The following is a 12,063-nucleotide window of genomic DNA, read 5'->3' as shown; positions in this document are numbered from 1 at the left end:
AGTTATTGCATCCAAAATTCTACTAGCAAGATCAGCACTTTTCTTCAACAAATAGTAGTTTCCCCATTCCGGTGATTACTCTGGAGACTTAGATATTTTTTCTTTTGTAATAACTCCTTTTTCTCACAAATATGCACCTTACTTTTGATGCACTGCAAACCTTTTCTCATTCAAGTTATGGAGGAAAGACTCCTATTTTTATGATTGAATTTCTACCATATATAGTAAATAGGAGAATAATGGGGTTATTGATGTTGAAGAACATGAGATCATGTGTTGACGGATAATAATTCAATATTAGTGGGATAAGTAGTGAGATAGATTATAGGAGATCAAAGGGATAAAAAGAAATTATGACGAGTTTCAATATCACGGAACAGTGAACACAAAGATATTATGAGCCTGTTTGGATGGGCTTGAAAAAAGTCAAAAAAAAAAAAAAAAAAAAAAGTTGGGGTAAGCTAAATTATTTTTTTTTTTATTCGTTTTCGAACATTTTTTTTAAATTTAAATTAAATTGCCCAAACTATCCAATTATTTTTTTGGGTTTATTTTAAGCAAAATAACTTTAATTTGGTAGTGACAAATTAAAAAAAAGTTGAAAACGTTTATAAGCAATTTATAAGCCAATCCAAACAGGCTCTATATGGCCACTTTCCAATCTTCATCGTCATGCCGTAAGAAAGATTAAATGTCATATATTTTAATCTTAACATTTTTTAACTACTAAAATGTATATGATCTCCAACCCTAAGTAATTATCACCATTACTCATAAAATGTTAACTATTTTTTATTAAAAGAATTACAAACCTTTCTAATCTCTCCTAATAATCCAGTCTTCACCTCAAGCCTTCCCAACTTTACCATGGCTAAACCAAAATCTTTTCCAAATGATGATGAATTACGATTTGGACTCTGTGGCTGAAGATAAGAATCAACCACTGCTCGTGTAATATTGTCATCATAAAGCCTTGCATCTGATGCTATAACTGCAAATCCATTCTTTATGTTGTGCAAAATTTGATCATCAAATTTTCTCTCACTCCCATTATCAAGTGATATCCGAACATTTATGTTTCCATTTTTGGGGCATTTTCTTCTCAACTCTGGGAGGAACTTGGGATTGATAGATGGATCTGCATCTAATTTTCCAGTAAAGTTGTATAATCTTTTAGGCATGAAAAAACAAGCTGTGGTGCCAATTGTATGTGCCCCTGCAGGATGTTTGACATGATGCATAAATTAATATCAACTTATAATAAAGTGACAAAAATGTATGATATGTAGCTAGAAAACCAAATTATATTGTATCGAGATACAGTAATTATGAATGTTTAATGTGAGTTTTCTGCCCCAAAAAAAAAAGGGTCCCTTATGTTTGAGAATATATTCAAAGTAGTCCCTTAAATATATTTTGAACAATTTTGGCCCTTTAGTTTTGCTAAAAGTGAGCATTTAGTCCTTGTCAAATATTTAAGAAATATTGACCATTAAATTTGGTATAACCATCTGGCAGTGAGGTCCAAATTCACGCCGTGTGAGACTCATTAAAGGGGATGTTTTGGTTATTGTGGAAAAATCGATTATATTTTAAATGTGGAATAAGGATCAACTAGGATAGAAATAAAGCATTGGATCGAACTCTTTTTTTAGTATCGATGTAATAGCAATGAATAATCATTGACTTCCGGGTCTTAGTTTGCTAATGATCGAATGACATTCCTTCTTCAGCTCGAATCGAGCAATCCCTTAAATATGATGCAAAAGGGAAGTAAGAAATTCAGTGTTTCACTAAGATTTTGAATAACAGCCCTCAATTCAAGTGTTTCACTAAGATTTTGAATAACAGCCCTCAATTCAAGTAAGCGTTCCCTATCTGAAATTTTTCAATCCAAAACATGAACTCGAAATCTTTAATTAAAGATGAAAGAATCTTATCCATCACACATTCACCCCCCCGGTGGTGTTCTAGTAGTTGATTGTCACTACTAATTAGAGCTATGTTAGAATGTTGTACCTCCTAATAAAACAATGCTTTTGCTCACTCACATAAGGAATGAAATAGATGGCTTAAATTATTATACCGATAGAGTAAAAATGAGTAGGTGGAATATTATATCATACCACTCAAAATGACGAGGTCCTTTTCGGTAAAGCCTTTGGTTTTGAATTTTTCTTTGAGAACTTCAATAGAGTCATCCACTTCTGGCATTTTAGCTGCAAATGACAAATCGGATACTTTACCGTCTCTTCTACCTGTCTCTACTTCATAAAATGGTCCTCCAGCCTATATCCAATGCATTAAAACAAATTAGAATATCACTATCTCTTAAGAAAATACAAATGCATAATCATGAAATATCACGAAAGGTTGAATTATTTAACCTCTTTCTTAATTATTAATCTCAAATTACCCAAAAAGAACATCAATTCTGTTAGAAGACTAATTTAAAGTTGTAAGAAACTAAGTTAATTAGCATTTTGCTCTATTATAAATAGGGTTGTCTCTACTTTTTTTCTTATAGTGATGATCATTTATGAGAATTTGAGTAAAATTGTTTCCTTCAAATAAAAAAAGAAAAACGAAAACTATATGTCATACACTTTTTTATGTGATTTAAAAAAAAAAAAAAAAAAGCTATAAGTCATACACTTAACTAAAGACCATTAATTAATACAGTCGTTTCAAAATAATTTAAAGCAAAGTAATGGTATATTCAATCAATATATGTATGGACAATAGTTTAGTTTCCGTCAACAATTTAAGTTTTATGTATTGGTAGTATAAAAATATTCAAATAATAAAATCACCTGTATGATAATTATAGATAAAAAAAATTATGATAAATATTAATTAGTAACCCGATAAAAATAGTAATTGACCTGCTATCACAAATTAAACTATACAATTAAACTATACAAATTCTTATTTCCTCCATCTTAAAATATTTGTCCTATGTCGCTTCTTGAGAATCAGTTTGATTAATCATCAGAGTCAAATTATATTAGATTAGTTCAATATTTTAATACTAAAACTTAGATATTCGAAAACTATACGATAAGTACTAAAAATTGCGATTCTTCACATATTAATACAACTACAACATATGGTGAAAAACAAATATTTTCAAATATTGGTCAAAAATCTAATTCGATTCCCCATAAACGAAACATGACTCTCAAGAAATGAAACATGATAAGTATTTTGAGACGGAAGGGTATTTTCAAATGAAAGTGGGCTGTTGAAACAAAAAAAAAAAATGAAAGTGGGCTAATGCATTACCAAGACGACAGCGTCTCTAGCAGCTAAAGCAACAATATCTGCACAAGATACAACACCAGGACACTTAGCTTCCAATTGAGTTTTGGCTTTTTGGATCTCTGCAAATCCTTCAAGGCCTTCATGACCAAATGCATTTTTTTCAGCTTGTTTAACATGATCAATCAAAATTGATCCATCACAACCCTTTAACATTGTAAAAAAAATTAAGGTTACTGGTGTAAATAACATAAAGAAATGTAATCAACGTTTATTGGAAAAAGCAACCCCCAGAGGGAATGTTCACTTAATTTTGCTTTAGAATTGATTAAAATTGACATACTAAAAAGTGGTTTAAAAAAACCTGGACAAAGCAGTCATGGAAATGGAGTCTAAGTAACATGGCTGGCATTCTTGGTTCTCTTTGAGAAGCTTCTTTAACCACAGAGCTAACAATGGATTCAACATTATGACATCTTTGAGAATAAAACCCAACTCTAAGTTGTCCATTTAGAGCTGTTACTTGTAAAAAGCATATAATTGAAATTAGTTTAATGAAACTCTTTGCATTTTTTTTTAACAATGCCATTGTTGTTAGAAGAATTAGGTGGGGAATTGAAATGAGAAAGGTTACAAAAATGGAGGAGGGATATGATCCAGTTGATGATCAATAGAGATGAGTGGGAAATAATAAGGCAAAGTAAAAGAAGTAAAATGCCTTAAATAACTAGAGGATTCTGTGAAATCTGTCCTATGTACTAACAACACTACATGTCATCCATGCAACTCTGCTTTCCATCAAGAGCTTTTTGTTTTTATCCTGAAATTTCTGTTTTTTCATTTCACATTTACTCCACTTGTCCTGTTTAACACTGTGTCAGATTTTCTTGAAGTACAACATAGATAAATAATTTTTATTTTCCAAAAAAAAAAAAAAAAAAAAAAAAAGGTCAAACTATGACTGACCTGTTTAAAGCTATCTTTCTAAGCTGAATAGAATTAGAATGCTGTTTGGGTGTAAAAATAGTTAATACGCGTTAAGTGTTGAAAAACATTTTTAGGTGTTGAAAGTTGATTTATCAATAATGCAGTTATGTGATTGTTTTAAATTGATGAATTTAATAATAAAGTTAGTGTGTTTGATATTTCTATTAAAATTACTAAATTGTCCTTAATGTTATTTACAAACAATATAAATTTAAAGTATGTTTTAGAAAGAGAATTTAGAAATCACAAAAAATATAAGGAATAAAATCGTAAAAGGTTTGCTCAAATAAGAGAAAATCATAAACCGTAAAATCATAAGTTGGAGATGACCAACTCATGATTTTGGACTTACTTTAGCTTATTGATATATAGCACTTTTTGTGTTCCTCAAATACATAACTAAGCCAAAAAGTGCTCATAAGCTAGTTTGATTAGTTTACATACTTAATCAAACCCCCTCTAGACAGACGTTTGGCCATGAAAACCAAATATTTTTCACTTTATTTGGTATTTTAGAGTTGAAGATGGAGTTGTGTTTGGATATAGTTTTTGCAAAGAATATTTGGTTGTTTGAATGTATTGAAAGTAAAAAAGGTGGAAAAAATAGGGAAAACAAGTGTTTTGGTGTTTTCCAAATTTTATTTGAAATTTTCATGGCCAAACACTGATTTTCAAATAAATTGAAAACGTTTTCCGGGAAAAAGTGATTTTTTTTTTATGGCCAAACGGGTCCTAAATTTCAGTCTGATTTTTTCGCAGAGCTGAAGTTTGCTAAAGAGTTTTGTCGCATTACCGCTTTCTCAAAATGTATAGACGATATTGAAACGACCGGCCGAGAATTAATAGATATGTGTCTGGAAAAAATATTTAATTATGATTTTCTAGTTAGAAAATAAGAATGAGGGAGGTAATATCCAGCTATCATAACATTTGTCTGTGCCTATATATACAATCACAAGCTTAAATTTTCAACAAAAAATCCACAAAATGAGAGAAAAAGAATTAATTAATGGTCCAACAACTTGGCTCTATTCTAAGGATCATTGTAAAAAACAAACAATACCAGTAGATACTTTTGCACCGACCTCCTCACCATGAAATAGATAAGGATATTGAGCTCAACTATCATGTCTCTTTCTAAACAGCCATGTGCTTTTGGTTGAAACTTGACATTTTTGGTAAAAAGAAAAAAAAGTTTAAGAGCATTTTTAGTTCTGAGAAAGATTGTAGTTTGTCTATGATAACATGACAACTTTATATTGTTATTTTAGATACATAGTAAGATAATGTTATCCACGAAAAATATATGTGACAAGGAAGGTCCTTGGACAAGGGTGATTAGTGCCTGATATTTTTCTAAAACTGGGTGTTCGATTGAATGTGTGAGCAATTTCATGTATATATTTTATCTCTGTATTTGTTAATGACTTATACTGAAATACTTTCCTATAGCTTATTAGGCTTATTTGTCACTTCTTTTTACATCTAAACATTCACAATCACTCATTTCGGATTATATGCATCTATGATATTGGGGTATGACTTTGAGTCCTACCTTACTATACAAAAGATAAGTAAATAGAGGAGGGATATGAAACATTACCTTCTCAAATATCCTATAATTTAAATGAACAGGTTTATCCCCTACCCCTGGGAATTTAAAAAAAAAAAATAAATAGCTACGTGCTTGTGAAAACTCAATGATTCTATTCTACAACAGGACGACTCCTTTGTACATGCCCAAAATTTATAGTGTAAGATCAAAGGAGCACAGATTTCCTCTACCTCATATGACATATTTAACAAAATATTGTGTTACTACATACCATATGCCCAAGAGATCACATAATATTATCAACCTTGTGATATTCTTAATTAGTTCATTATAATTCTTTACCTGACTAAACATAAAAGATGCATACATGGTGTTCTTTCATATTCTTAATAATTGTTTGTACCTGCATAATTGGCAGGTTGCTCATGTTGAATTGTACTAGTATTATGTTGAAAATCTTGTTCCTGAGTTGAAAATATCCATTGTTATAACAAAAAGTGGATCGTGATCTTATAGAAAATTCTTAACCGATAATTTTATTTTAGGTTGTCTAGTTCTAAAAGTAGGGAGTTGTGCACAGTGTTTTAAAAGGCGTTTTCTAGGCAAAACACACCCAAGCTGATATGATCCTAATTAGCACACTTCATTTCAAGACGTACATTCAAGAACGAGATATGAGACTTCAAGCTCTACAAGCTACATGGAAGATGAGGAAGTTGTTTGAGGCCTTTGGAGGCTCCTACAAGCCACACAAGATGGCTTACAACGTATGGAAGGTAGCTTGGGCAAGAAAGAAGGCCAACACTCAAAAGTGGCTAGATGTGCAAAGGGGTAGAAACGCAAAAGTGGCCAAACATGCAAAGAAGGGGCATACATGCAAATGGTCGCAATTCCAAGCTTTGAGGATTGGATGATGGCTATTTGTGCAAGGAGAAACATTTCGAATTCCAAGTCAACATCCCAACTAGCCAAATAAAGCCCTTGCCTCACTAATGGCATTTTTGTAATAACTTAGTCTTCTTTAGTCTAGGAGTATAAATACTAGACTTCGAGATTTCATTTACTTAAATTATGTTGAATTGAGATGAATACTCTAAATTGAGTGATAGTTTGTTTGGTAGTTTAGTGTAGTGTCAATTTAGTGATTAGTGATAGTTAATCATGGTGGATTCCATATTGGCTATAAAACCCTTTTCCATTGATTTTCAATAGAGTTGTTCATTTGTGGATTCATTTGGATTACTCTTGGTTTATTATCAAATAGTATAGGTTCGTTAGTAGGAATCGATTAGGAGGGTTTAGGTTTCATATACCTAAGTTTGCCTATAATTCCTTTACTAATTGGGTCTTGCTTTTATCCCTCTTCTTCTCATCCCAAATTCTTCACTTCTCATCCCTTGATTTCTTCGTTATCTTTGTTTTTGCATTTTTGTTGTTTGAATCTGTGTCTTCCACAAGCCGAATCGTATCATTTGGTATCAGGGCTAAGGCGAGAGTGTTGTTTCTACAATCCTCAATCCTAGGTTCTTCATATTTGAAAAAAAATATATTAAAAATTCAAAATTTCCCAAAAAAAAAAAAATCAAAAATTTATTGTAGTTTTTTGGTGGATTTGAGGTCAAATTTGAGTTCCTTGATATTAAAAACTCCTAGATTTCAAATTTCATGGCATTTGGAGGTGTTTTGAAGATTCTACCATTGTTGAAGCTTGAAAGTGGGTCTTGATGATTGAAGGTTAAATTAGCTTCAATTGGTGTTGGGCTTTGTTCTCCTAGTTGAGGGGAGCTTAGATCCGAATTTTGGTGCAAAATAAGTCGATTTGAAGGTGACTTGGAACTTGGGTGTTTTTCAAGTTCATAAGCATCTTCATATCTTCATAGTGAAGAAGAGGACTCAAAAGAGTGTTTGATTCAAAGCTCTTCAAGTCAAGAGGCCAAAAGGTGTTTGTGGGCCTAAGTAAGTATCAAAAAAAAAAACGGAAATATTAAGTTCAATTTTCTGATTTTTCAAAAAAAAAAAAATGCCACGTCATATGCCATGTTAGCCGACATCGGTACGACGCGCAGCACGCGGTGTGTGGCATAAAGTCGGAAGGCGATTTTTCAAAAAAGTCTCAATTTTTTCTAAGTTTTGGCAGATTTTAGTCCAACTTGATAGGGGCATATCTTTGTGTGTATGATGAGTTACGAGAGTCATAACCTATCTACATTGAAGTTCATCGAGTCTACTTTCCAAATCAACAAACCATTCATCAATCGGAGCTATGTAGAAAGAATTATTTGCATTTTAAAAACATGTCGCAAACAGCTCCGAATTTTCTAAGTGTTGGCCAAAAACTTCCCAAATTTGTCTAAGTGTTTGGCCAAGGTTTGTTCACTTCTTCTTCTCATTTATTTGATTCTCCTAGCTAATTAACAACTAGTAATTGATCCTTACTTGGTTGTTAACTAGTTCTTGAGTCCGAATTTCATTTCGTGCCAATTTCTTCCAAGCTTTTCTCTTTTATTTCGTTGAAACTTTATTGGCTCTTGTCCGTTCGCTTTGAGTCGACCTTTTTTCATCTAAACAAGAATCTATTCTTCCAAAAAGATTAGAACCTTGTGAATTAATTTGGGATCAGCGGTTTATTGCCAACTTTGGGAGAAGCTTTAGGTTGAGAGGTAAGCTTGAGTGCAAATACGAGTGACGTGAGGAACTTTACTACTAATCTTGTTTGCTCGTTTTGTAGGTACAAGGAGAGAAATCATAAGGAGGAGGAGATAAGGATGTCATCCATAGCTTCGGAATCTTATGGTGATGACATAGAAGGTTGTGCCTCTAGTTGTGACACCTCGAAATTTTTCCGTACTTGAGTGACGAGCAGAACGATGAAGAGCTTGAGTATATGATGTGTTGTTAAGTCGGGAATGGCCAATCATGAAGTTTGTGGAAATAATAAAGTTGCGAAAATTTCCCGGCCGGTGGTCGTATAGTGCCGATACGGCCGTAAAGTGATTTACGGACCGTATAGTGCGATCGTCCTCACAGTCAAAAATCTCAAGTTTACGGTAAGTGTGAAAAAGGTTAAATACGGTCGGTATATGGCCGTAAACCGACCGTAAACTGCCACATTCCTCAACCAAACTTCTGTTTTTCTTAAGCTTAAATACGTGCATAGAGGACGGACCGTAAACGAATACGGTCCGTATAGGGTGCTTTACGACCACCGTTCATCCCGACAATAATTCATTAAAGATCGGATTTTGGGATTTTTAAAAGGGACTTAAGCTCATTTCATTTCATTCTTCTTCAAGACACCTCAAGAGACTTCTAGAAAACTCCCAATATTTCCTCCACAAGAATTCAACAAAATCAAAGGAAACATCAAGATCAACACCACTAATTGGTGAAATTAAGTGCAAGAACACGTCGAGGACCATCTAAGCCAAGAAATTCCAAAGAAGGTGGAACTAGGGTTTTGGCTAATTGAAGTATTTCAACTTAAGACTTGTTCAACCATCATCCAAGGTAAGTTTCATGATTATTCCATGTTGTTTGAAGTATTGGAAGGCTTAGACACTTGAAATGTAGAAGAACCTAGAAATGGGTCATTATTGAGTGAATATTGACATAAACAAATGATAGTGGAACCGGACAATAAATGTTGAGGGATTGTGAATACAAATACGTTATAAATGATGTTTATATCATGAAATGAGCATTAAATGCGTGAAAACATGAAGATGAGTCATAAGGCTAAATATGGGGGGAATTGGGGAAATATGGTGGATTTTGCTAATTGCACGTAAATGACGATTGTCGATTGTGATATCGCGAGTAATGTTATGAGTGTGGGGAGTTGATATAGAACGTGAGAAAAGTAGTACGAGTAAAGGAAACGCTGCCCAACTTTCCTAGACTTAGCGACGCGTTCTTGTAGTTAGTTACTAATGTTGATCCGAATTCTCTCATGAAGGTAACGACGTGATATTGAAGAGGAGCAAGTGAGCGATAACTTAGCTAAGAGACCAAGGTATGTGAGGCTAGCCCTTTCTTTCCAATGGCATGAATCCCATAGTATAAGTTATTTTACTCTTCATGAGTTCATGTATTCCAAGAAGCTAAAAGCCTAGATCCATAAATGTCTATATAAGATAAGAGATATGATATAATGATGCCATATTGATAATGATGTTATTTATTGCTTACACTCATCTTATGTACTAATTTGAGAGGTGAGGCAGAATCTCAATAATTGCTCCATAATGGAATCGGGGAATCACGACCTTACGTCTCCCCGATAGAGTATAGTTGATCTTGAGCCTTATGCGTGTACTATGATAAGATAAGCATATTATGAGAAGCATATTATTACAAGTATTTTATGATGAGCATGTGGCGAGCATATTACACGCGCCTAGTTGGCGGGCGACCGCTAAGGCGGGCGGCTATACGGACACACCATGACCTTTTGGCATGGGCGGACACCACTAGTGGGCGGCGTGAGACGGTACCGGACGCGGGAAGGCCGGACGCGGGCTAATGTTGCGATTATTACACCGTTCGACATGGACGGGCGACACTTGCATATTTTGCATATATGATATGATGATGAGCATGAGTAAGACAGCTATATGATATGATGATGAGTATGAGTAAGAAAGCATGCATTATCTCTCTTATGACAGTCATTCAGATTTAGATGTTTTATATGGATATCCGTGTTATATCATTGCTATCTTTCTTCAATGTTTATGCCTCATATACTCAGTACAATGTTCGTACTGACGTCCGTTTCTTTGGACGCTGTGTTCATGCCCACAGGTAGACAGGGAGGTGAGCTTGACCCAGATCCGTAGTGACTGACAGCTGATAGAGAGCACTCCATTGTTCGGAGGTGCCTACGAGTGATTCTTTTGGTATATTCATTTTGGGCACGACGGAGTCTTGTTCCGTCCCTATGTATAGTATGTCAGTAGAGGCTCGTAGATGCGCAGTGTGGGTTAGATGGTCTCACGAGATGTTGTTGCATGTGTATGTGTATATATATATATATATGATTTTAATGGCCGGAAGGCAAAGTTATACAGATATGTATATTTTTGTATAAATCATGATTTCTTATAATTCATGTATGGCGTAATCAAAATGGCATTAAGTGAGTAAGATGAGCAGTAGAAGAGCGGTGCTCGCGGTTAGCCTCGGGTACCCGTCGCGGCCCCTAGTTGGGTCGTGACACTAGTAATGGAGGATATGGCTTTGATTGTGAAGAAGGTTATGGGGAAGATGGTGCAACATATGACTATGATGAGTATGGAATTATGGAGACGACAATGGTCAATTTGATCATGACCCATATGATGGTGAGCCTTACTACTCCGAGGGTGAATATGAGACAAGTGATTCTTATAGGGCTTATGAAGATGACGAAGGAGTAGAAGAATTCTTATGAAGAATCCTATGGTGAAGATGAAGGCTATGACGATTTTCATCCTACACACCAAGGATATAGAGGCGACTTGAGGTATATTCCTTCCTCACACTTACGTTATGAATCTCTTGGTGAGAACTTGCAAGAATGGGAAGAATGTGGTGATGATGAGCCTAGCGGCTATGCACTTCATAGTGAATATGTTTGTGAAGACAATGAAGTTGCAAATGGTTCTTATGAGGGGTCTTCTGGTAGATATTCATGTACACCTTGTAATACTTCCTATTCCAAGCAAAATGGTCTAAGTGTGTGGATTGGTCTGAGTAGGAGTAGTCTGAGGAGGGAAGAGATTATACATTTCCTATTCTAAGAAACACAATGAACTATGATTCTTATCCTAATTCGGAAGTGCCATGTTCTCATTATAATTATGGTGTGGAGGGTAGGAGGAGAGAAGTGTTGACGGGAGGTGACCAACTTGTTGGTTATGGAAGTTCTTGTGGTGACTACTCAAGTCCGACATCTTATCCTAGTCCAAAGATTGTACGACTAATCAAGGAATTCGGATTCAAAGGAAGGAGAGCTTGTCCGTGGAGGGAGCAAAATTGATCAATGAGAGGATATCGGGGGAGATAGCAAAGATGGATAAAATATTACGTGGGATAGAGTAGAGACTAGGGAGTATGGAGAGTAGAAAGGGGCTAAATAATAGTCCGAGTCTTGTTGGGAACCCACAAGGCTCACATCAAGAACCTAACCTAGTTCACCACCAAATTAACCTGTCCCAAAGGATGCTTGCCACTTATCCCAACTCCAATGAAATTGAGAGAGAAAAGATTGAGAGGAGTAA

General features: G+C 34.6%; 1 protein-coding gene across 1 annotated transcript; it reads right to left on the bottom strand.

The window, feature by feature from the left end:
* Positions 1 to 774: 774 nt before the first annotated feature.
* On the bottom strand, positions 775 to 4,030 carry LOC132033977 (peroxidase 43-like). Its single transcript, XM_059424165.1, has 4 exons — positions 3,626 to 4,030; positions 3,286 to 3,468; positions 2,127 to 2,289; positions 775 to 1,216 (listed from the first exon to the last, which is right to left on the bottom strand). Exons 1-4 carry the CDS (start codon positions 3,848 to 3,850, stop codon positions 786 to 788), a joined length of 1,002 nt encoding a protein of 333 aa, XP_059280148.1. The 5' UTR covers positions 3,851 to 4,030; the 3' UTR covers positions 775 to 785.
* Between the last annotated feature and the right edge of the window lie 8,033 nt (positions 4,031 to 12,063).

Source organism: Lycium ferocissimum, chromosome 10 (genome assembly GCF_029784015.1).
Source record: "Lycium ferocissimum isolate CSIRO_LF1 chromosome 10, AGI_CSIRO_Lferr_CH_V1, whole genome shotgun sequence".
Classification (NCBI taxonomy): domain Eukaryota; kingdom Viridiplantae; phylum Streptophyta; class Magnoliopsida; order Solanales; family Solanaceae; genus Lycium; species Lycium ferocissimum.
This window is presented reverse-complemented; position numbering and strand designations above follow the sequence as displayed.